Source organism: Geotrypetes seraphini, chromosome 2 (assembly GCF_902459505.1).
Source record: "Geotrypetes seraphini chromosome 2, aGeoSer1.1, whole genome shotgun sequence".
NCBI classification, from domain to species: domain Eukaryota; kingdom Metazoa; phylum Chordata; class Amphibia; order Gymnophiona; family Dermophiidae; genus Geotrypetes; species Geotrypetes seraphini.
In genome coordinates this window covers 390286384-390313428 of record NC_047085.1, presented here as the reverse complement: position 1 = coordinate 390313428, position 27045 = coordinate 390286384, and the positions used below count along the sequence as shown (strand labels likewise).

Sequence of the window (27045 nt, the reverse complement as noted above, 5' to 3'; positions counted from 1 at the left end):
GTTCTATACTTGAAAAAAATTTAAAAGCTACTGTTAAAGTAAAGAAAAATATGTTAGCTATGTATTAACATGTTACTTTGATTTCTTATTTAGAATACTACTATTCAATGCAATGGCCTTATAAGGACAATTTTAAAAAAATTCTGTGTGTAAAGCAGTGCTTTATGCACAGACATCAGTGATTAGAAAATCACTCACATAACGTGTATAAAGTTAAATGTGTATAACCTGTGCACGTGTAACTTTACCCAAATTTGGCACACATGTTCCTAGGAGGGGTTAGGAAAGCTTTTCCTTTTATGCCTCTATTTGTGCAAATATGCACATGGGCATAGAACTCACTGGGGTTTCTGGGTAATTTTCAAAACTGAAGTATGTGCATGCTTTCATCTTAAAACGTTCCGATATGTGTGTTGGGAAAATTATACACATATGTACTCATTCATGCCCTCTGTTACAAAATTATACCTGTATGTCTTTTCAAGATGTCTCTTTCTCAGAAACCTTAAAATGCTCCATATAGGCATGTATTTGGGAAAAGATGAGCACACCTGTGTATCTGTGTAAATCAACTAAGCTTTCTAAATTTTTAAAATTCAAAATATTAGAATACATTTGCAATGATCATATTCATTTATTGCTTGCATTTATTTTAAAAGTTTCTAATTTATTTTTAATAGTATTTAAAATTACTCAAGAAAACATTGATAGTGATATTTAGATAACTTTATTCTTTATTTGTATTGTATATTAGGATATACAGTATTATGATATTATATGCAGGAAAATGAAATTATTGAATGATATTTATGTTACCTGTATAGATAATAGTGGAATATGTGGAATATCTTTTGTTCTTTCATTTGCATGACACTGTTTTTGATTAAAAATCAATAACGAAAAAAAAAGCTTTTCTCTCGTATCCTGGTGGATAGACTTCTTTACATTCCCACTCTGATCCATGGAGATCAGGTAAGTTTTGTCCCTGGGTGGCAATCGGTTTTGAACGTTCGTAAGATCTTGCTTGCGCTAGCTCATGTTCAACACGTTGAAGTTCCCACATTGTTTGTGAGCTTGGATGCGGCCAAGGCATTTGATAATGTCTCATGGTTTTATCTTTATCAAACATTGGATTATATTGGTGTTTCTGGGCTTTTTCGTGCGCGATGGGCACTCTTTATACAAACCCAATGGCTTTGCTAGTGGTAAATGGGACTTACTCTGAGATTTTTCCTATTCGACGGGGTACGCGCCAAGGCTGCCCACTGTCCCCGTTACTTTTCATTCTTTCTCTTGAGCCTCTGTTGTGTACCTTGATGCAGTTTCAGGAAGTGGGAGGGCTGTGTTTAGTAGGGCAGGAACTTAAAACTCTTGGCATTTGCTGACGATTTAATGCTCATTCTCACAAATCCTACTCATTCTCTTCCAGTCGCTCTGGATCTCATAGCGGAATATGGGTTTTATTCTGGTCTAGTAATTAAACTCAATAAATCGGTTGCCTTGCCATCACACCCTTCTATCCGCGCTCATTGGGATGGTATCTTCCCCCTACAATGAGCCACGGTTTCTTTTAAGTATCTCGGAGTGCATATCCCAACTGACCTTTCTACTTTATATGTCATCAATGTGCGGCCTTTGTTTCAAACTTTGTCAACTAAGCTGCGTCTTTGGCAGGCCTTCCCACTTTCTCTTTTGGGTCATGTTGCTTTACTTAATATGACTGTGATTCCCTCATGGCTTTATGTTTCAAAGGTTCTTCCTCTGTATCTGCTCCATCGCAATGAGACCAAATATATTTGTTTTGTTCAGAGTTTCTTGTGGAGGGGTCGTCGCACTTGGCTTCCCTACCTGCGGACGGCACGACCTCTTTCCAAAGGGGGGGTTTGGGCTTGATTAATCTTCGTTATCTTACCATCGGTTGTGGCATGCACCATATTAATGACTATTTTCGGGGCACAAATGATTTTACCAACACCTCCTCCTTGGAACTTTCCTGTTTTTCGAGGGTTCACTTCAGTGCCTATCTCCATTCCATTCCCAGCCCTCCATCTCCTCACCTGGGGCTCCGTATATATTTTATTTGCCTTTACGGAGGGTCTGGAAGTGGATGTGCAGGTTTCATGGCGTAAGTGACCGCGACTCCCCTTTTCTGCCTATTCGATTCAACAGGAATTTCTTACCCAGAATGGAGGCCTCGCAGTTCACGCATTGGGAGGCAAGGGGGTTGATATACTTGTTTCATCTGGTCCATAGGGATGGCACGATGAAATCCTTTGCCCAGCTGTGTAGAGATTATGGCCTAACAGGCATTGATAGGTTTGCATATTTACAGATCCACCATTATATGGTTTCCCTCCAGAGGGCAAATTTATGTAGAAGTAGGCAGGAATTGCTGTCTACGGCCTACACCTTGGGTTCTCAGATAAAAGTTCCCCTTAAATTTCACCACCGCTACTTAAAGGATGGGACCTCCTTGCCTGACTATGCCAAATTTCAGACCTCATAGGTCCAGGACCTCCAAGTCACATTGCCTGATGATTTCATATTGACTGCTGTAACTAGATTGCCTGCACTGAGGACATATTTATATTTTTTGAAATTTAATATAAATTGATATTTCATCTCTATATCTCGCCCTTGCAGGCTTATCGGGCTAAGTTCAGACTGTGCTGTTTGTGACAAATGTGGTCATATGGTCGCTACTCTTCGACATATGTTTTGGTCCTGCCCAGCCATTCAGGCCTTTTAGACTGGACTGTTTACCTATATTGGACAAATTTGGCAGATGTCTGTTCGCTTTTCTCCTGCACTCATCTTTGGAGCTATCCCTCATCATCATCCACGAAGGCCTGGGCCGAGGGCTTTCCTGAGATGGTCGATTTTATCTGCCTTAAAATGTATTTTGCTGAAATGGCTGGAACCCGATGCTCCCACGCTGTCGTTGTGGAGGACTTAAATGATTACTCTGTTGTCTTGGGAATGTCGTAGTGTACTGGACCTCTCTTCCACATGGGGCCTGCGCTTTACATCTACCTGGGAGCCTTTCTGGACCACTATGACACCTGTGACCAGAAGTCGGATTTTGAATTGCTGACTGTGCTATTTCTCTGTTGTTGGTTACTTCTCCTTGCCTTCCAGTATATTGTTTGCTTTTGATGCTTAGTGATGGTGAGACTTCAGAACATGGGGTGAGGGGAGGGAGGGGCTGGGGAGAGTTCACATTGTTAGATATCTGGCTTGAGCTTTGTTTATTGGCTGAGAAAGTGGAATCTGTTTGTTTGTCTTTGCTCAATAAAAATCATTTACACATAAAATGGGGGTAACAGGGGTCATTAGTAGCAACATTCCACAAAAAACAGAAAAAGCACCAGGGTTAGACACTACAAAGGACAGTTCTATAAAAGGTTCCAGGGCATATTGAGTGCTCAAATGGCAGAAGTAGCTAATGGGTTTCGGGAGGGGTGTGTCTTCCCAGGGTCTATGGGAGAAGCTAGGATCACAGTAATACTCAAGCCAGGGAAAGACCCTACATGTTGTGAAACCTATAGACCCATATCTTTATTAAATATAGATATAAAAACCATAGCTAAAGTTCTGGCACTGAGGCTTGCTAGGGTTCTGCCGAAACTTATCCATGTTGACCAATCAGGGTTTATCCCTAGGCGACAGGTACGAGAATGTGCGACACACGCTGCATCTGTTGTGGAATGCCCGGAAGCAACAGAAGAAGACAGCAGTACTGATAATCGATGCTGAAAAGGCATTCAACAAGGTCAACTGGCACTTTTTATGGGCAGTCATACATAAAATGTGGGGGTAACATTTTGTTCCTGGGTACAAGCTTTATATGCTTGGCCAAGGGCCAGTCTCAAGATTAATGGATCTTGTACTGAATTTTTTTCAGATAGGTAAAAGAACCAGGCATAGTGGTTTATATTGGAGATCACCCAGATCCAAGAGGAATAAGGGTTGGGAACCTTGAACACTGAATTGCATTGTTTGCAGATGATATTTTGTTATACATCAGTGATCCAGAGATTACACTCCCAATTCTTTTAGATATCTTTCATACCTATGGGGAAATTAGTGGGGCTCAAGATCAACATGGATAAGTTGGAATTTATGGGAGTGCGCCAAGAGAAGGAGGAGGAGCGAAAGATTAGAAAATCTTTCCCATTTCGTATATCGAGGGCACATCTTAGATATCTGGGGATCAATATACCACATAACTTTAGTCATTTATATAAGTTTAATTATGCACCATTGCTCCTGTTGGTGCAAAAGGATCTTCAGCAGTAGAGGGGACTTTGGTTATCTTGGTGGGTTAGGATACCAGTACAGTCGCTTACTGTTCTTATTTCAAACAATCCCTATTCCAATCCCCAGAGGCATATTACAGAGTTTGCAGAGGTCATTTTCTAGATCCATATGGGGAAATAATTCTCATTTGGCAAAACAAATATTGTGCGGCCTCTCAAGGGCAGGATGGTAGAGCTGTCCCCAACTTAAGCTGGTATTATCAGGCAGCATATTTGAGGTTTATCCTGGACTGGTTGATAGCAGGAGACAATCAGGGGTACAACTGGAACAACAATTTATAGGCCCACAGCCCAAGGGAGTGATTCTGGGCCAATTATACTATAGGGGACAGATTGAGAGTAGTAAGAAACCTCTTTTGTTAGACATCTAATTGCAATGTGGGGTACTCTGCTGCGCATGTGAGGCAGGAAGGGTAGGACATCCACATTGGTGGCTCTTAAGGGAGAACCCACCTTTGAGGTTGGGCAAACCTCTGGAGTTTTTGCAATATGGGAAATGATGGGAATCAGGGTATTCAGGGATGTATTATAGGGGTTGCAGGATGCTATCTTTTGCTACACTGCAGGAGAGATACTCTCTTCCGTCTAGGGATTTTTTTTTTTTTTTTTTACAATGCATGCAGCTTCGTCATTATATAAGAGCCCAGGGCTGGATGACATTTTCCCCAGGGTCCAGGGAATATTTGGAAAACTTATGGTTATTGTTGGGTAGGGTCCCAGGCCCAGACCCATTTCTTTCCTATACTCTTATCTAAGGGGCTGGGAGATACCAAGCTGTTCTTTGAGAACTAAATGGGAGGATGATTTAGGTCATGCTTTCACCAAGAACCAATGAGACACAATCTGTAAAGAGGTTCAGAAGGCTTCTATTTGTGTCTTGGTTCAAGAAAATGCTTATAAGATTTTATCTAGATGGTACTATACTCCTGAGCGTTTGCATGCTATGTATCCTACTGTTTTGAATGAATGCTGGAGATGCGGGAATGAGAGAAGAACCTTTATGCATATTTGGTGGACATGTTCCCTGGTGGGTCCATGGTAACCAGGTGCTTGACAAATTGGCTGGGAGAACAAGTGCAACAAAAATCCTCAAACTTGCTTATTGGGATTAATGAATGCACGACCCTTGCGGTGGCAAAAACACTTACTTCGTCTGGGATTATCAGATGCTATATGCCTACTTGCACTTCATTGGAGAACAGGAGTAGTACCATCTGTGGCAGCTTGGAGTGTGAGTAGGAGGCTTACTTCACATGGAATGTGTGGCTGCCAAAGGACAGGGACACTACGAAGTACACCAGAAAGATTGGGCATTGTTATTCAGGAAACTCAATGGTTAACATGGGAATGTAGGAGGGTTAGGGAACTGATGGTTTAATCCAGGTACTGTTCTATACGAGGTGGATATATACTTATTTGGTTGAAATCAGAGATGGAGGGAGGGATTGGATGTACTATACTACTATAAGTTGTGGTTTATAGTGTGATAATTATCCAGAGGTTACCCCCCTCTCTTGGGGTGTATACTGGTTTTTTCTTGAGCTATTTGAGGGGCAGATTGTAATGCCTTGTATTTGATCTGTCTTATTCTCTGTAATGATGGCAATTTAACACTGAAAACTTTCAATAAACATTTATTAATTAAAAAAATAATAATAATAATAAAATGGAGCTAGCAGGGCACATTGAAGAACTGCTGAAGATTCTGCAAGATCCTTAAAGCCAATCTAAGGGCTCCTTTTATCAAGCCGTGCTAGCGATTTAACACGCGTAATAGCGTACGTTAAACCGCCAGCCGCACTACCCGCTAACGCCTGCCTTGAGCAGGCTGTAGTTTTTGGGCCAGCGCGGGGGTTAGCGCGTGATTAAGTCACGCACGCTAACTCCGCTAGCGCTGCTTGATAAAAGGAGCCCTAAGTGAAACATCTGCAACTCTAATTTCAAAAGGTTAAGAATGTTGCCTCACCAACTGAATGAAAATGGACACTTTCCCAGTGAAAAACAGACTGTAACAAGCCAATGTTTTGCAGTGCTTTATTTCCACTTTCCAAAGCTGACTGACCTGTTTAGCAAAACTGTCAGTGTCCTTTTAGGTTATCAGCTGGTATACATATAAATTATGTTCTGGTATCTACCATTCACAGATACAAGGCACCAGGCATTATTTTTCTCATCTGCAAAAGATTCACATTCAGTGTCTTTGACCTCCCACTGTGACCCTCATACCAGCATCCACAGGCTGCAGGTCATGACCTCGCTAAGAATCAGTATCATGGAAATACTGAGCATGCAATTTTGGGCTTCTTTCAGGAACAGTAAATTAGAACACACAATCATTTGCAAATCAGAGGGTTTAACTCTTCTAACCATGTATTCCTCTCCTTACTTCTCTCTAGAACAATTCATTGAACTATAAGCTTCTGTTTCCATTTGTGGTCACAAGAAATCTTGTGTCTTGTGTCATATGAAAAAGGGACCATTTACAGAATGAAGTATTCATGGACAGTCAATCTAAAGGCAATTAATGATTATTTTACTCTTCCTAACCTGAATTAATGTTTAAAATTGACATTTTGAAGGTAAATGAAATATCAGACTTGTTGGGCAAAGAGATTTCATTTCTGTAGTTTTCTCATCTATAGATTTAATATATAAATGCCAATTTGAATTGCAAACATGTATCACTTAACTAACTGTGAACGCCAGTTATACTACAAATGTGAAATCTTTAAGGCGTCAGCGGAGCTTCTGGTTTTACAGGGTCTTCCAGATGATAGATTTTCTAGCATTTAAAATGAGTACCATAAAGAGCCTTTCCTATAAATTTTGTGGGCACTAAGAAACACATGGCCCTTATAACAAGATGGTATAAAACTGAAGCCTAAAAATACATTAGAACACCAGGAGTATTAAGCACAATAGAATCTTGGAGGTACACAACTGTACTATCATAAAAAAATCTTATTCCTGAACAGTGTTCGTGTGACTTTATGGTTCTACTTATGTGTGCTTTTAACCAATTTTTTTTTTTTTTTTTGCATCAACTTTGCTTTTTAAAGTTTTTATCATTGCACAAAAAAGAAAGCCAACTTGTAGCCTGTGACAATTTTCACAAAGCTTTCAAGCTATCAAAAGTAGGTTCTAGAAGCTTTAAATAGTTTATTCAGCAGGGGGAGCTAGCATCCTCAGATTATGAGAATTGTCCTGCTACTTTCTTTGTATACAATACATGGATTTTGATTGGATTTTTGAGCTTTTTTTCAATTCTAGTAAGTTAATTGTTATTACACAGTCTGTCAAAGCTAGCAAGGTAATATATTATTAAGAGATATTATCTTAAGGAACAAACATATAGATTTCATTGATTTACCTTTATCCTGGAATTCTTGGGGATAGCTGAAGGAAGAAATACAACATGGCATGAAAACAGTGTAAATCTAAAAACAAAAGCATATGACCAAGCAAAACCCAAGCTATTATTATCCAACAATGGGACCCTTTTACTAAAGTGGGGTAAGTTTTGCCCATATTGCATATTTATCACCAAAATTATGTGCATTTAACCAATGTGTGTGTGTGTGGGGAGGGGTATTCAGCATCTTCCTCATGCATTTACCACACCACATGGCACAGCACATGCAGTTGCAGATAACATGGGAGCAATTGTGCTACCTGCCATTGCATATAACATGGTGAACAGCCAAAGGGTCAATAAGACAATGCTCTCCCCCCTTCTGCATCCCTTCCTTCCCCCCCCCAAAAAAAAACAGCCCAATAAACTTCCAGGCCCTTCCAATGACCCAATCCCTATCCTGTACCCCCTTGAAGGCCTTCTTTCAGTCCCCAGTCACAATTAAAAGATAACCTGCATATCATGATCACAAGTTGAAGTCCCCCTGCACTCCCATACAAGTTGAAGACCCTTCTCCTAACAATGAAGCCCAACACATTAACCCCACCCTTCACTATACCCTTTCTCCCACCCCGACTCACCATGCAAAGTCTGCATTGGTGGCCACTGGCCAGTAATCTCAGGTAGAAATGATCTTTCTCCATTGCTGCCTAGGGTTAGCACTGCTCTCCAAACTGCTGCCTACCTCCTAGCAGTAGTCTCGCAGTACTACCGCTAGAGGCCATCCTTCCTTGTATGGCAGAGGTAGGGTTAGTGTTAGGGGCAAATGGAGGAAGAGCTTCATGCTGTGTTGGGGTAAGCAGGAGCAGGGAATGTGGGGATCTTTTAATTGTAATTGAGGAGTGCAAGGTGTTTTTCAACTTGTGATGGGGCATGAAATAGGTATCTGGTGCTGTAGAAGGGTTCAGGAGTGTTACTGGAGTGATCATGGCGAGATATGTGCAAGGTAAGAGTGCTGCCGCATTTCCATAGCCAGCACACTGTGCTACCAAACTCCAACAGTGCTGTTGGACTTACTGTCTCTTGCTGAGGTGAAGTGGCGGTAAGTTCAGCTGCGCTATTGGCAGTCGTGACAGCTAGCAGGTAGTGCAAACCTGTGCCCTAGCTGTCACAGCCAGTCACACCTCTGCTCTCCGATGTCATGCCCAAAGCCTGCCCACACCCACATTAGATAACTTATGCAGGATTTTTCATGAAAAAGTCTTTTTTTTAGCACAGTAGACAGCAATGTGGCCTTGTGCTCCTTTCTACCATGCTGAACACCCCAAATTAGCAGTTTAACAGCGTTTAGAAAAAGGGACCCAGTAACTTGAGAAACAAAAAGCTTAGCAGTTTATTTTATAAAGACAATACAAATAAATGCAAATAGAACTGTAAAAATGTTTTCATAAGTACAAAAATTTTTCCTCTAAAATGGATCATTTACACAAATAGCAAAGATGCCCACTGTTAAAAATTTGCTTGTAATCATGCCAATCACAGAAACAGAGAATATGACAGCATAGAAAAACCCTAAAGCCCATCCAGTCTGACCAGTTTCATTCCTGGTGCAGTGCCAGATATCAGCTAATCTCAGTATTTCCCTTCACATTCTTCAAACAAGGGATCCTCTACAGTACACCAATTCCAGGCATTCTTGAATTCCCTTACTGATGTTTCCCAACATATTTGAGGAGGCTATTGTATGCATCTTTATCCTCTCCTTTTTCTGTTGATCCTGGGTCAACCTCTTTGGAACATCATACTGTGACTTTTTGTTTTAGCTCAGGTGTTTTCAGCCCAGTCCTCAGGACACACTCAGCCAGTCAGGTTTTCAGACTATCCACAATGAATCTGCACAAAATAAAAACGTACATTCCCTTCCTCCATAGTATGAAAATCTCATGCAGATTCTTTGTATCTAGAAAACTTGAAGGACTGTGGTGAGAACCACTGCTCTAAAGCATGCTTTTCTCTATAGAAGGCTTGCTTGTATTGCTCTCAAACCTTTGGGGAATCTGAATGTCTTATTTCCACCCATCTCTCAGGTATACCTATTTAGACTGTCATATTACATCACAGATGATTATGTAGCCTCTCTGGACCACCTCTACCCAGTCTATATCCTTTTAAGAGGCACACAACCAGTGGAACTGGACACATTCCACCCAATATTCAATGCTATTTAACCAGCCAAGAACAGCTCTTGGCTGGTTATCTTCTGTGAAATTGTAATATCATAACTCTTCACTGTTCCTGTAACTTACTCCTATCCTGAAATGTAATTCTACTGGAATGTCCCAGATATTTTCTATATTGTAATCCGCCTAGAACCGCAAGGCACAGGCGGAATAGAAATCCGTAATGTAATGTAATGTAATGTAAAACTTGGCTGACTATATTGCGCAATAGTCACTGATTTTAAATGCTGATCAGCCAAGTTTAGTAGCCAAATCAGGCTGCGGAACTAGCTGGTCTATCTTTAGCCGCTATAACTTAGCAGGCCAGTGCTTAAAATCGACTTAGCTGGCTAAGTTTGAGTCTATAAATCAGACCAGATATTCAATGCTGGTCACTGTAAGTGGCCCGGCATTCAATAGCTAGTGCTTAAAATCGACTTAGCTGGCTAAGTTTGAGTCTACAAATTAGACCAGATATTCAGTGCTGGTCACTGGAAATGGCCCAGCACTGCATATCCAGGCTCAGTATTGTGATCAGTTTTGGAGACCATATCTGGCGAAGGACGTAAGAAGACTTGAAGCAGTCCAGAGGAGGGCAACGAAAATGATAGGAGGCTTGCGCCAGAAGACGTATGAGGAAAGACTGGAAGCCCTGGATATGTATACCCTAGAGGAAAGGAGGGACAGGGGAGATATGATTCAGACTTGAAGGGTATTAACGTAGAACAAAATCTTTTCCAGAGAAAGGAAAATGGTAAAACCAGAGGACATAATTTGAGATTAAGGGGTGGTAGATTCAAGAGCAATGTTAGGAAATTCTACTTTACGGAGTGGGTGGTGGATGCCTGGAATGTGCTCCCGAGAGAGGTGGTGGAGAGGAAAACAGTGACTGAGTTCAAAGAAGCGTGGGATGAACACAGAGGATCTAGAATCAGAAAATAATACTAAACATTAAACTAAGGCCAGTACTGGGCAGACTTGCCGTTTGGGGGAGGATAGGCTGGAGAGGGCTTCAATGGCTTGGAGGGTGTAGATGGGCTGGAGTAGGTTTTGACGGAGATTTCGGCAGTTGGAACCTAAGCACAGTACCGGGTAGAGCTTTGGATTCTTGCCCAGAAATAGCTAAGAAGAAAAAAATTAAATTGAATCAGGTTGGGCAGACTGGATGGACCATTCGGGTCTTTATCTGCCATCATCTACTATGTTACCACAACAGTTAGCCAGCCTCTCTCCCATGGTCTCAATATCAGCCCCAATATTTGCAGTCAAACTGCTTGCTACAGGACTGCACCAAACTTAAAGTAGGACTCTAATGAATAAAACCAAACATACCTTGCTTTAATATCTTTTATCTTCTTTATAAGTACTTCTTTCTTGTCCTTGGCTTTTTTTGACAAGTTTTCCCCTTTTAGAATATCTGATATAAAGGTTTCAAAGTCTGATGAAGCAATATAAAAGAAAACACTATGAATGAATAAATACACTTTTAGACAATAAACACCAATTAGCAAAACAGCAAAAGGATGCTTAAATCAAAATTCCAAAAAGGCATGTATTTAGAGGGAGAAGTTATCAACATGAACTACTATTAAGACAAGTTATTATACTGTTAAACTCAGTTATTAGTAACTAGGTCTCACTGCAAAAAATGGAACCTGTGCTAAAATAGCACATTAATGCTACAATAGCATATCTTAATGGAAGCCCATGTTTGTTTATTTATTTAAAAATTTATATACCACCTAAACCTAAGTGGTTCACAGGGCAATATACACAATATAAAACAAAGCATGCCTCCTCAGCATGCTATACAGTACATAATTTGCCTAGATGTTACATGAATGGCAGTTCATAAAACCTCCAATCCAGCATATAATTATTTGCCTGCTGTTAGTTACAGAAAGGCTTCAACAAATAAATTAGTTTTTAATCATTTCTTTAAAATTCCACAATCTTGGCATAGTCTTAGGTGCCCTGACAGGGCATTCCACAACTTACGCATAAAGGGGAGGGGCTCTCAGAAACAACCTGAGCACAAATCAAGCATACATTTATACTTGCTCCAAAGCTGCAATTATGTACGTGTCAGCTGGGACACATGATCATGCATTTCAATCCACAGCTCCTTTGTTCATGAAGACTGGGGGATTTTTTGGTATGTGTATACCAGAGTTAGAAGCTTTATCCCAGGTTAAACAGGCGACATATTCTTACATATGGGTGATGTCATCCATGGAGCCCCAGTATGGACAGCTGCTAAAGTGTACATTCACTTTGAGAACTTTAGAAAGTTTGCGACTGACTGTACCGCGCATGCGCAAGTGCCTTCCTACCTGATGTAGGTGCGCGGTTCGTCAGTTCTTAGTTTTCTGCGGAGCTAAGAAATCATGTCTTTTGAACATTGTTCAATTTTTGCCTTTGCCTTTCTGCTCACAAGTATTTTTTCTGCTTATTTACTTATGTATACTTTCTACATATTTGTTCTACATGTTTTAAATAATAATCACAGCTCTAAATATACAAATGATTAAATAGTTAAATAATTGTGTAAAGTGCTTAGACCCTTCAACCAAAACTGTTCAGTGATTTCACTAAACTATGGTTGCCGATGGGACCATCGTTGCTTTTACTGTCCCATTACCTCCCGCTATTGCCATAATGCATTCCAAAAGGGTTTTGAACACCATTTGAGAGGGTTACTCTCTTCGTTTTCTCGCCATCCCTCCAGATCGTCCTCTAAGACAGTCTGCTTCAAACCCTCACCAGTCTTCCCTTATTCTTCATGCAATCGATTCCTACTTCTCAAAGACATCGAGAAGATTCCTCTGGAACAGCGGAACAAGGGTTTTACTCTCACAATTTCCTTGTCCTGAAGAAGACGGGAGGTCTTTGACAATATTGGATCTCAGAACTCTCAACAAATTTCTTATGAAGGAAAAGTCTTGAATGTTATCTCTGGCATCTTTATATCCCCTCCTGGATCACAATTGGCTATGCTCTCTGAATTTCAAGGAAGCTTATACTCATATTCCAATTCATCCAGCATTCAGGAAGTTTCTCAGATTTCAAGTGGCTCATCACTACCTTTCAACCAGCATCCACTCCCAGAGTTTTCACCAAGTGCCTAGTGGTAGTAGCAGTGGCCTTGAAGTCTCAGGGCCTTCACGTCTTTCCCTATCTAGACAACTGGCTCATCAAGGATCCTTTGTCTCAGGGTGTGCTCTTAGCGACACAACAGACTATATTATTCATTCAGAATTTGGGATTCGAGGTCAACTTCCCCAAATCTCAACTTCAGCCATCTCAGAAGCTCCCGTTTATCAGAGCCCTACTCGATACCCTTCAACTCAGGGTGTTTCTTCCTTAACAGCATCAAGACACCCTAATTCAACTCTGCCATCAAGTTGCCCAACTTCAGTCGCTCTCAGTAAGGCGCGTGATGGATCTTCTAGAACACATGGCCTCCACAGTCCACGTGACTCCCTTTGTGAGGCTTCACCCACGAACCCCTCAATGGTCTCTGGCCTCACAGTGTTCACAGGCTCTCGACTCACTTTCCCAACATATTATAGTCACTTCATCTCTTCGATGATCACTACAGTGATGGATGCACTCTTCCAATCTTTCCAGAGGGTTACACTTTCAAACACCTCCTCATCAAAAAGTCATGGCCACAGATTCATCAACCTATGCTTGGGGAGCTCAGCTGTATGGTCTACGTACTTGAGGTCTCTGGTCCATCAGAGATCGACACCATCATATAAATCTGTAACTCTGAGAGATTTACAATGCCTTCAAGACTTTTCAGCAACTTCTACAAGATCAAGTTCACCTTGTCTGAATGGACAATCAGGTAGCCATGTACTATATAAACAAGCAAGGAGGAATGGGGGTCTCTCCTTCTCTGTCAAGAGGCTCAAAAGATTTTGAATTGGGCGATCCCTCGCAACCTCTTCCTCAAAGTTGTCTACAGTCAAGATGAACTGAATTCTTTATCCAACAAGCTCAGCCACATCTTCAACCTCACGAATGGACACTGAACTCAGCAGCTCTCCATTCCATCTACTCTCAATGAAGGACTCCTCAAATAGATCTGTTTGCATCTCTCCACAATCACAAGCTACTCTGTTTTTCTCCAGGCTGTATTCTCCTCATCGCCTAGAAGCGAATGCTTTTCTCCTGGATTGGATGCACAAGTTTCTCTATGCGTTTTCACCCATTCCTCTTGTCCTCAAAACGTTTGTCAAGCTCAAGCAGGAGTCTGCCACCATGATTGTGATAGCTCCTCGGTGGCCCAGACAATTGTTCTCCCTTCTACTTCAACACAGTATCAAGGAACCAATACCTCTTCCAATTTTTCCACCTCTTCTCAAGCAGAGTCATGGTTCTTTTCTACACCCCAACCTTCAGTCTTTACACCTGACAGCTTGGTATCTCTTGGGCTGAGTTTGACTAATCTACAATTCTCTCAGCCTGTCAGAGACATCTTAGATGCTTCCAGAAAACCAGCCACACAACAGTGTTATACTCAGAAATGGACCTGTTTTTCTGCCTGGTGCTTACTTCATCACCAGGATCTGCAATCCACATGTTTCCTCCATTTTGTCTGACTCTGGCCTCAAATCCACTTCCACTAGAGTTCATCTCAGTGCAATTGCTGCTTTTCATCAACCAGTGAATGGAAAACCTCTTGCTGTGCATCCTGTGGTTTCCCGATTCATGAAAGGATTTTTCAATGTCAAACCATCTCCAGTAATTAGGGACTTTATTGTGATACATGCTAGATTAATGAAGCCTCCCTTCGAACCAATGTCTTCGGCTCATCTCAAATATCTCACTTGGAAAGTGCTTTTCCTCATTTCTCTAACTTTTGCTCGCAGAGTGAGTTTACTTCAAGCATTAGTGGCAGATCCACCATTTACAGTGTTAAGAACATAAGAAGTTGCCACCACTGGGTCAGACCAGAGGTCCATCGCGCCCAGCGGTCCGCTCCCGCGGCGGCCCATCAGGTCTGTGATCTGTGAAGTGGTTCCTGACCATTTCTGTAACCTACCTCTACATCTATCTGTAACCCTCAATCCCCTCATTCTTTAGGAACCTATCTAACCTTCCTTGAAACCCTTTAGCATGCTCTGGCCTATCATAACCTCCGGAAGCGCATTCCATGTGTCCACTACCCTCTGGGTAAAAAAGAACTTCCTCGCATTTGTTCTAAACCTGTCCTCTCTCAATTTCTCCGAGTGACCCCTTGTACTTGTGGTTCCCCATCGTCTGAAGAATTTGTCCTTGTCCACCTTCTCTATGCCCCTCAGGATTTTGAAGATTTCTATCATGTCTCCTCTAAGTCTCCACTTTTCCAGGGAGAACAGCCCCAGCATTTTCAACCTGTCAGCGTATGAAAAGTTTTCCATACCATTTACCAGTTTAGTTGCTCTCCTCTGGACCCCCTCAAGTATTGCCATGTCCTTCTTGAGGTACAGTGACCAGTACTGGACACAGTTCCACCATGACAAGGTTGTGCTTCGCACTCATCCAAAAATTCTCACCAAAGTCATCACTGAATTTCATCTCAATCAATCCTTTGTTCTTCCAGTATTTTTTCCCAAGCCTCATTCTCATCCTGGAGAACAGGCTCTTCATACTCTGGACTGCAAACAAGAATCAGCTTACTATTTGCAAAGAACTATATCACATAGATCATCTCCCCAGCTTTTTATCTCTTTTGATCCAACAAGTTGGGCATCCTGTTTCCAAGAGAACGCTCTCCAATTGGTTGGCTGCTTGCATCTCTTTGTTATGCTCAGGCTGAGCTGCAACAGGGCAGATGGGTCACAGCCCATAAAGTTTGAGCTATGGCAGCTCGAGTAGCTTTTCTCCACTCTACTCCAATTGATGAAATCTGCAAAGCTGCTAATTGGTACTTGGTTCATACCTTCAGTTCACATTATTGTCTGGAATCTTATTCCAGATGAGATGGACGCTTCAACCAAGCAGTATTACAAAATTTATTTTCCTAAAGGCCAGCTCTCCCACCATCCCATTCTGGTTAGCTTGGAGGTCACTCATATGTGAGAATATGCTGCCTGCTTGTCCAGGGATAAAGCACAGTTACTTACCATAAGAGGTGTTATCCAGGTACAGCAGGCAGATATTCTCACAACCCACCCACCTCCTCTGGTTGGCTTCTTAGCTAGCTTAATGAACTGATGAGCCATGCGCCTACATCAAGCGGGAAGGCACTCGCGCATGCATGGTGCAGTCAGTCGTGAACTTTCTAAAGTTCTTAAAGTGTATGTACACTTTAGCAGCTATCCTTACCGGGGCTCCGTGGATGAGATCACCCATATGTGAGACTATCTGCCTGCTGTCCCTGAATAACACCTGTTACCGTAAGTAACTGTGCTTTATGGGCAGCTAATGTAGTTTCATATAGTAGGGCTGTAGGTGTTTCTATTTCCATAGTTCATATATGAGCCTTACTGTTGCAGTTGAAGTAGTTGTAGATGCAATAGTAATATTTTAGAACAGCATTTCTCAACATGGGATACACAGCACTGGCCATCACTGAGAATATTGCTTGCCCACCCACCAAAGCCGCCAGAAATCCTGCCCTCCACCTGCCCACCGAAGTCGCCAGGGATCCCTCCTTCCTGCCCACCTCCTCCACTGAAGCCAACCCAGAGGGCTTCCCTCCAATGTCAGAGGAAAGCCTTCTGGGTCAGCAGGGGTGGGGGGATGGGTGCCCCAGTTACCTCATTCAAGCCGCATGCGCTCCTTCTGCCTTCAGCAGCACTTGTTGCAAGCAGCGGTTCACACGCTGCACGTAGCTGAACCGTAAACCTTCTCTCCGTCAGAGCGTATGTCAGAGAGAAAGCTTGTGGGTCAGTCACGTGCAGCGTGTGAACCACTGCCTGCTACAAGTGCCCTGAAGGCAGAAGGAGCGAGTGCAGCTCGAACAAGTAATGGGACATGAACATAGGACAAAGAAGGGAGGGAGAAAGGGGGCACTAACTTGAGACATAGGAGGGAGGGAATAGAAAGGGAGAATTGTTGGACATGAGTGTGTGAGCGAGAGGGAAAGGGATGGTGCACATGGGGAAAGGAAGAAAGAAAAATTGGGCATAAAGAGAGAAGAGAAAGGTAGAGATGCATGAGGGAGAAAAGGATGAGAGGGAGAAATGTTAGATATGGTGATGAGAGGGAATAGAGGGACAGATTGAAGGAAATGCAAGGGGGGAGGAATGTTGGACATAGTGATAGAGGGAGAAATGTGGAATTGTGCTGGAGAGGGGTGACAGAAGGAGAAATGGGCATGGAGCTGGTGGGCAGGGATGAAAGAGGGAGAAATGTTGGCAGTGACAGTAGAGGGGGTGGGAGAGATGCCTGGATCTCTCAAGACAGATGGACAATGAGAGAGAGAGAGAGAGAGAGAGGGAAACATGTTACCAGTAGGGTGGAGGAGAGAGGAAGAAAAGTTGGACTCATGGAGGGACAGAGAGATGTTAGTTGGGGAATGGAATGAGGTTCATGCAGGAGGTACAAAGAAATATTGGATGCACAGTCAGAAGGAAGTGTAACCAGAGACTCATGAAATCACCAGACAACAAAAGTAACCAAAACTGATTTTATTTTCAATTTAATGATTGAAATGTGTCAGTTTTGAGAATTTATATCTGCTGTCTATATTTTGCACTATATTTGTCTATTTTTCTATGATTTGTTACTGAGGTGACGTTGCATATTTTAAAGTCATCTGCCTTGACCTCTTTGAAAAAAATCCCGAAATATAAATGATAATTAAGATTTTCTCTGCATAAAGTGTGCTTTGTTTTTTTAAATTTTGTGGTTACCATTATGTATTAATAAGATTATATTGTGTGTTTATGAAAAATGGATGGAAGAAATTGCATTACAATTAGTACTATTATTACAGGGGTAGAGTCTGGGGGCAGAGCTTGGGCAGAGGTAGGTGGTTGATATTTGTTAAACTTAGGGGGTACTTGGCTTGAAGAAGTTGAGAAACACTGTTTTAAAGAAGAGAGTGTCGTAAACTTTTTAAGCTGCTGGTACACTAACCTCGGAGCTGCGGCTAGAGGATATCCAAAAATGTGTGGACATCAATGCACATCATCACTTCAACATCCACACATGCGCGGATATTCTCCAGCCACGGCCCTGAGCCCCCTATTTCCGCTGGTGGGGGGGGGGGGGTGCTGCAGGAGGAGAGAAGGAGCAAAGGCTCTAGTGTAGATTCAAGATGAGGCGCAGGCTGACTGACTACAGGACATGCCTCTCACTGCAAGAGGCACGTCCTGTAAGGAGTCAGCCGACGCCTCTCCTCCTCATCGGTATCTCAGGGCACACAGTTTGTGATAAGAGTAGTTCTTTGCTCTAAAACAGTGTATTTGTAAAGTACAGAAAGCATTTGTTATTTTTACTGAAGTAATAATTTCACCACATTTTTACTACTTTTACCTAGGAACTGATGCTTGCAGTTAAAAATAAAAAGGAAAAGCGAAAACAAGACTTAAATGATTCCTTGGTAAACCAAATGAAACAGCAAAGCCTAAAACAGGATTTTACCCTTGCCCCCTTGTCACGCAAGCACTCTTAAATTTAGCTGTTTGTTGAATATAGCCTAAGACAGGCCTCAACAAATTTGTATAAAATCTAGGCGCCAACCGTTGACTTCTCTCACTTCTCCTTTCCCAGCACTCAACACACACAGTCTGTAGCCTGCCCTGGAACCTTTTCTCTGTCACATCCATTCCCTGAGTAAACATGCAATTGCCTCAGTGTGAGGTGGGCCATGTTCCAGGGCAGGCTGCAGATGGCATATGTTGAGATTGCAGCTGCAGCAAGGAGACAGGTTTGAAGTGCCGGTAAGTCTCAGGGCACCAATACCCATTTGAGTTCTCTGTGCAGTATCAATAATATCACAGCTCACACAGACCATGTATATTTATCACACTTCTTCCTCCCCCCCTCCCTACTGAATGCTCAGCCAAGGGAGAGTATCTACAAAATCTCCCACACTGCACACAATGTTCTACACTACATGCAAGGCCTGTGTTGGGGGGGGGGAGACAAACAGGGCCCCACAGCTCCTTTTTCAGAGGGGCCCCAGTGCAGCAGCTGCAGGAACTTGAGTGAATGGAAGCTACAAAGCTTTCCCTCTGCTGTGATGTGCTCCGGAAACAGGAAGTTGCGTTAGATGGGGTCACATCGCTGCAGAGGGAAAGCTTTGTGGTGTCCATTCACTCAAGTTCCTGCAAAGGGATGTACATATAAGAACTTCCAGGAGCATCCACTGTCCTTTCAGGCAGCTTCATGGATTAGGGATCCGACTCACATATTCACATTTTCAAATTCATATCAACAGTTTCGGCATGCTTTAAAGATGCATCTTTTTCCAGAATCTTTTGGAAATTAGATACTGGTTGCTAATTCATTTGTATTGCTAATTTCTGTGAACCACATAGAACTTAACAGTGAGCTTTTATGTTTTTAAAGAAGACAGGAAAGGTGAGGGGAAGGAAGATGGACTGTGGAAGGGGAAAAGTGCCTAGACTGCAAGCCCCCTGGAGTCGATTGTCAGTGTACTGACTGACAAAATCTGGGGTTTAAACAACGGAAAGGGAGAAATATCTACAAATTATATGGTGATGCTCTAGATGATTTTCTTGTATTAGTTTCTTTGTCAGGTACTTCTTTTAATAGGTGAAATATGGTTTGTCTTATTTTGTAGACATCATCTTAAAGGTAGTGAAACAGACCATTTATGTACAATCTTTAATTTTCCATACCGGGGGGGGGGGAGGGGGAGGGGGGGAAAGAGGACTAGAAAAAGAAAGTGTTTGGGGAGGGGAAGGGAGAAAGAGAGAGATAGGTATATAGATGGTGACAATGAGATGGAGGTAGGGAAGAGAATGGCAGAGATGTTGGACTTGCAGGTGAGAGGGAGGAAGGGATAAATGCTGGATCATAGGGTGAGAGGAGGGAAGAGCACGAGGAAAGAGTGGGAATACTGTTGGACCATGAGGAGGAGAAGATAGGGACTGTGGGGGGACAGGAGGGAAGAGAGATGGAATAGGAAGATGGTGGAGGAAAAAAAGGATGAGATGTCAGGCCATGAAGAACAAAGGGAGAAAAGATGTGGACTACAAGAATGGAGGGTGGGGAAATACAAGAAATTGTGGAAACATGTGGGAGAGGAGATGAATAAGAGGAGGATAGTAAGTATTAAGGTAGAAATGTGATAATGAGGGGTAAAGAGGAGGATAGTGAGCTGAAAGATAGAAGAGAGGTGGAGAATGAGAAAGGGAGATGGAAAGTTGGTAGGCAGCTGAAAAGTAATAAGTAGAAGGGTGAAATCTGAGTGGACGGAGAGGCAGGAAAGAGCTAAAAAGGAAATATCAGTATATCAGACACAGGTGTAGTCAGGGAATGAAACAAAATAGGGGAGAGGAGAAAAGACAAATGGACATTAGAAGACAAAAAAAGCAGAAGAGACAAAATGGGACCAACATGATGGAAAAAGGGCTCCTTTTACAAAGGAGCACTAGCGTTTTTAGCACACGCACCACATTAGCACACGCTACCCGAAAAACTACCGCCTGCTCAAGAGGAGGCGGTAGCAGCTAACACGCGTGGCATTTTAGCCTGTGCTATTCTGCGCGTTAAGGCCCTAACGCACCTTTGTAAAAGGAGCCCAAAAAATGTCAAGATGTCAAAGGTAGAAAGTGTTTTACTTTGAATTTATTAATTGGAATATATTAATTTTGGGGATATGTGTATCATAGATCATTGTATTGTGTTCAGTGGCTTACCAAACAGCTGATGTGGGGGAGGGAGGAGACACTGGCCCTAAGTTCAGGGTGGGTGGCAGGCACCAATTTTTTTTCCCCTGACTTCCCCCATGCCCCAGTGCCCAAATACAAAATATAAATATTTAATCTGGTGGGGATCCCAAAGCCCTGACAGCTGAAGAACTTTCCTTTCAGTCCAGCAGCCAGAACTCTCCAAGCTCTGCAGCTGGTGGAAGATCAGACTCACTGCTGCTAGCTACAGAGCTTGAAGATTTTTGGCTACCAGACTAGAGGAGGTCATCTTCACCTGGCAGGGCTTTGGAATCCCCACCAGCCACAGCAAGAGAGATGGCTAATTGTGTGTGGGGGGGGGGGGGGGGGGGGGGACCTGGCCCCGGGACCCCTGTGTGTTCAATACAAAAAAGTGGATATCTTTATTTCTCCAGTGTTGAACTTGCTAAGTTTAATTTCTTGGGGTTTCCAGTTCAGTTTCTATTTGTGAGCTCTTGTTCTGTATTTAGTAAAGGTCTAACTGTGTTTTATGTGTGGTAGTAATGGCAGATGCAGAGACTGAGGGAGGAGGAGAGGAGAGGGGAGATCAGGGGCCCCCTTCCTTAATTTATGCCCTGGGCCCCAGTATGTCTAAAACCAGCCATCACTACATGCCTATGAACAGTGGATAAGAAGCAATGCAGGAAGGGAACACAGCATTCTTAAAAAAAAAATCCCCAAAACACCATTTCTCACAAAAGACTCCAATGCCTAAGGGCTCCTTTTTACAAAGCCGCGCTAGTGGGGTTAAGGCGCGCAACTTTTCATCACACGCTAACCCCCGCGCTGGCCAAAAACTACCGCCAAGGAGGTGGTAACAGCTAGCGCATCTGGCGGTTTAGCGCACGCGCTATTATGCACGTTTAAACCGCTAGTGCGCCTTTGTAAAAGGAGCCCTAAGTTTTCTTCATGGGGCACTAAAGAACAGGACTTGGGAACTTTGGTTTTGTGAGAGTAGATTTAATCGTCAGATTCCAGAAGCCTTCTGCACTCTGCTGACCTTTTTGTTAGCAGACACTAAAGAGGGAGAGATCATACAAACACAAATGTTTATTAGAGACACACATACCTGTTACACCCTCTATTTTCCTTTGAAAAGTTGGTTCAGTAAAAGAATATGGAGTGGGTCAGTCACATATGATCGCATAAACCTTTACTCTTTGGAAAATAGACTACATATGATCACTTTGGAAAATCCAACATCCAGAGCATTTACATTGATCAAATGGAAAACCTAAAAGTTATTAGCAAATAATATTTATGGATTACAGTGTATCAATTCCCCCTCTCCCCCCAAAAAAATACCTGTCAACTGTTCCAAATATGCTGTTGATTGGATGCAAAATTGTGGGAAGACAAAAAAATTAAGGGGGTAACAAAAATAAAACCGTAATCCCCGTACCCACTCACCCCCCCCAGCCTCCCCAAAAAAAAAAATTGTCCTGGAAAGTTGCCACGGCTAGAATACTCAACACAGATGTTAAGAGATACACATACCACATTTTCTTCAGAAGTAAGCTAAAAATTGAGGAGAAAAAAAAGCCCTGTCTCCACTATGCATGAAAACTGATTAATATGCAAAGTATGACTGATTGGTAGCTCAGAAGGTTTCAATCCATACCAGATAAGAGTGTCGAGTTTATTACAGAACAATACACCAGCACTGTATAAGGGAGATCCTCTAATGCTGAAATTACAATATTTATTTGAGACTAGACTGAAGTCCTGTCTATGCTGTCAACCTTAAAGATGTCATAATATGGTCTACAAATGTTAATTCCATTGTAATGACTAAAATCATATTACTTAGTTTGTCCTGTCAAATTTCTTTAGCAAGGACAACTAAATTGGACTCGGTGCAAAGGATGAGATTATGCAGTACTTTGCCAATGAAATTACTTGATTGGAATGCATAGTGAAACAAGGGATGGGCCATTCCACTACAGACCACGCATGGAGCAGCCTTACTGAATATTATCAAAGTAGTGTGAATATTCTCAGAAACTTTCTTTGATTTAAGCATCCCTGGTTAAATAGATTATAAAGTGCTAAGCAATTGTCCCTGTATTTCATTTTATACAGCACGCTAGTTACAAACATAAGAACTACCATACTGGGCCAGACCACATGTCTATGAAGTCTCCCACAGGGGACAATCCAGGATCCCAAGGAGTAGCAATTTAGGACCTTTTCTCCAACCATTTTGAAAAATTCAGTTTTAACAACTTCTTTTTACCACATCCTCTGCAACAAAAACATTTTTACCTATTTATTTTAAATATACACTTATTGACTTCATAATATGTCCTCTTCTATTCTTTGTACTTTTCACTAGATTCATGGAAGAGCTTAATGAAAGGAAAGCATCAGTATATTTAAGAAAGCATGAGATAACTATAGAGGATTTTTAGCAGTTTTAAACAGGCTGGAGGGGGATAGTTCAGACATGCTTTTATGTCTTTTTCTTCTATCATATTCTGTTTCATGAAGTACTATATATTATAAACAAATACAAGATGAAAAATCAAAATAAGATACTTCTAAAAGGTCATCATAGATGCACAAGCCACCATGGGACACCTGTGTAACTTGTTCTAAAAACTTTTATTTTTATTATTATATACTGGATAACATGGTTTTCCACACCTCAATTACTCGTTATTCAAAAGTATCATGTAATGTGTTTTTTCATAGAAAAAACAAAAACATTGGACTGAAAGTTTCTCATTTGAGTTAGTGAGGACAAAAATAATACTCTAATTCAAGGTAGTGTGACAGAGCAAGACGATTGAATGAACTATGTTATCCTTTAGCTCAGTGGCTTACTTTCTAATGCTAATTTTACTTCCAACATAGAAGCATTTAGTACCCCCCCCAAAAAAGACACCAAAATTTAGTGCAGTTTTAGCACTGAATTTTTACTTCAACACAGGAGCAGCAAGGTCATCTGAGGTAAAGCACAGCTTTTATCTCAGAGGACTCATGGCTCAATTGAACCAGCAGCCTCCCTGCCTTCATGGTAATCTGGTCCAGTTAACCCCTGGCCCTGGAACAGGGACGCCACTTACCAGAGCACTTCCAGTACTGTGGCACCCTGCACCGATAGACCAATGATACTTAGCTGGTCCAGAGAGATGTCCCGCTTCTTCCACCACTGTCCTGGAAAATGGCAGCACTGAACCCTAGAGAGATGACAAGATGCACTATCAGAGTCAGGCTGCCAAAATAAGGAAAACACTCCATTATTGGCAGGCTAATCCTTAAGTGTGTCAACATACTGCTAGGAGTCAGGTACCACCATCTTCCATCATGCTGATAGGAGAAGCAGGATGCATCTGGATGCCTTTTCTACCCAACTAAGTATTTATGAATCCATAACAGCACTGGAGACACACTGATCAAGGGCCTTCCTGCAGCAGGAGCTCAGGATGAGGGTGGGCTGGGCCAGACAATTCCAAGGAAGGGGTAGAGTCAAGGGTCCAACCCACTTAATCACTATTGAACTTCTGCATGACTGGGGGGAGGGTTACAGAATTCACCAGGGAATGTTTGCAGGGTAGGAGGCAGGGATTCCATGGCCCACTGAGCCACTATTGAATGTTTGCAGGGTGCGGTCAGGGACTTCAGGAGCCAAGGTATTTAAGAGGCTTTTTGGATCTTCCTTCTAATCAATGCATGAGCCAATCTTCATTCATACTAACATGAAAGGAGACAAGTTTACACCCAGTGCAGGAAACCATGGTAGATTACTACTACTAGTGTTGCTTTTTTTTCCGTTAGTGTACAATTTTTTTTTTTTTTACTACCACATAGTTTACACAACGAAGTAAAATGATTTTCAGTATGTGCATTATAACACTGTGTTGACTCTCACTACACGGTTCCAGTGCACAAATTGTTGCGATGGCCCAAGAATCTTAAGCAGTGAGAAAGCCCAGAGATTACGTAAGATCTGACCTAGTGCAACAAGCAAAGCAAAACAGAATACTGGTGCTCTATGTACAGGTATGTGCATATTCTGTTTCCGAGTCCTAGTGCAAGCTACTAGATTTAGAATCCTCTCTGCTTTAGACCAGAGCTCAGTGTAGTTCCAGAAGATAAAAGCTCAACCTTAATGTATCAGAAATTGTTCCAAAAGGGGACGTGGGGGGAGATCAGTTAACAGTTAGCTCCAACCATAAAATTTTACTCCTTGCTAGACTCCAGTTTAACACCTTTAAGACCAAGCTTCGCGGGAGAAAAAGAAGAGGGGGAATCAAGACTTTACTAAACCTTCTGTTCTATTAGAGGGATTTGTGAGAACTAGGAAGTTTGAAAGAATCTTCCTTCTTCCTCTTTTTCATGGAGGTTGCAAAGGGCAGGCCCACAACTGGAATCTATCGCAATAAGTTCATTATTTCCACTTATCCCAGAACCCTCATACACATCGCTCCCCACCCCAGAGCGGCACACACCCCGTTAGCTGCGCCGTCAGCGGGGCGCTGCCACTCTCGATGCTGCGCCGCAAGGACCGATTTCGGGGCGACCAGTGGCCCAGCGTCGTCCCTCAACGGTCCTCCCTCTACGCCTATCCCCTACCCGCTCACAGCCTTCCCAAAAGCCGGCACGGGGACCGTCACGGTTACCTGCCAGTAGGCTTTTAACGTCGTCGGGGATGGAGCCGTGCATGGTGGCGGCGAGGCTAGAGCAGCACCGAAAGAATAACGCTCAGCGCTCCCCGCAAGGAGGAAGTAGCTAAACTATTACAGCAAGTTATCCCCATATACAGTACACACACGCGCGCACCCTCCCCCTAGCAGCCATCACACTGCGCGCGCCTGCGCAGTGCCCACCCCTAACCACCTCTTCTCGAATCGCCTCGCTCGCCGTCACCAGGGGCGGCGCTCCCGCCCCCTCTTTTCGGAAGGCGGAAATGTGTCTCTTCCGCATTCTGCCGGCGTCTCTGTCATTGGAGCTTTTCTGGACCGCGAAAGGAGGACAGTTGCTCGGTGATTGGCCCGATGCCTTTTAAACGTCGCTCTAGCTCGCGCATGTTTTGTTTTGTCTGTTTTTTTGAGGGGGGGGAGGGATAAAGCACAGTTACTTACCATAACAGGTGTTATCCAGGGACAGCAGGCAGCTATTCTCACAACCCACATGTGAGAATAGCCTGCCTGCTTGTCCTGGGATAATATAGGGCTTTAGCGGGGGAGGCCGAGTAGTAAATTTTAACTTTCCTAGCTGTAGGGATAGTTTCAGACTGTCAATGAATAATCATATGCAGTACTGTATAAACAATGTGAAGCTATTGTGGTGGCTGTTTCCAGAGCTGCTAAATTACACATTCCAGGAGGGAGATGTTTTGGCTGGTGTTGGTTTTAAACTAACATCCCAAAGCACTTATTTGTAGTCTATGATTCTGTCCATTTAAATCAGTGTTGTAGGTTCCATAATGCACCAGGATAAGGCTGGCAGAAATCCATAATTGGCCAAAAGGTCTCCCTCTTGGAATGGCTAACTTGGCAACTGTGTTTCTGAAAAAAACCTTAGATGGAGGGAGGGGGGCCCCCCAGAAGTGTTTGAAAGCTGAAACAAGTGCAGCATTAAAAATCAGAACTGCTTTATATTGTAGAGAATTTGCAATAACACTGTAAATGTATGGAGCATGTTGGGACATTGAGAAGAACTTTGGGCTAGATTCACTAAGCAAACCGATCATGTATTGATGGTTTGCGGCTCCGACCCAATTCACTAACCTCTTGGTCGATCCATGCATGCAAATGAGGGTAAACGGCATGCAAAGTAGGAAGGACACAATTCACTAAACTTTTCAAGAAACACTGACTGGGCTGGCTGATCCAAAAAGAAGCTACTGGTGGGGACCAGTCGCTCACGACCTTTCCTGCTCTCTACGGACTTCTCCTCGGTCTGTACTGCCCTTTTCAGCCCAACTTCTGTCCTTTTCAGCCCTACTTCAGCCCTGACTCTCCTCGCCCTGTCCTGCCCTTTTCAGCCTGACTTCTCCTGCCCTTTTCAGCCCGACTCTCCTCTCGAGCTCGTGAAGTAGTAGTAAAAAACAGGGGGGGGAAAAAAGCAGCTTGCGGTTCCGTAAGAATGCGCACACCATCTACAGCTGGTCTGCGCATGCTTCAGGATCGCGCACTAGCAATCCATGTGGTCAGTGGGGGGTGTTCCTCCGATCGCCCCCATTTGCATGCTGAGCCTTGGTGAATTGGTCGGCCTGCCGCGGATTGGGCACGGAGAGGCAGGTTAGTGAATCTTTTCTAAGTAAATTTCCTTGTCCTTCCTCTGTAGAG

General features: G+C 42.8%; 1 protein-coding gene across 2 annotated transcripts in view; it reads right to left on the bottom strand.

Moving 5' to 3' along the window:
* The window catches only part of SKAP2 (src kinase associated phosphoprotein 2), a 441565-nt gene extending 416019 nt beyond the window's left edge, over positions 1–25546 (bottom strand). For both annotated transcript variants that reach the window (XM_033930787.1, XM_033930788.1), the window contains exons 1-3: positions 25375–25546; positions 11223–11328; positions 7690–7715 (exon numbers count right to left, since the gene is read on the bottom strand). In XM_033930787.1, coding sequence (XP_033786678.1) covers positions 7690–7715; positions 11223–11328; positions 25375–25417 — 175 coding nt within the window. In that variant the 5' untranslated portion in view covers positions 25418–25546. The remainder of the gene's footprint in view (positions 1–7689; positions 7716–11222; positions 11329–25374) is intronic.
* Positions 25547–27045: the final 1499 nt, after the last annotated feature.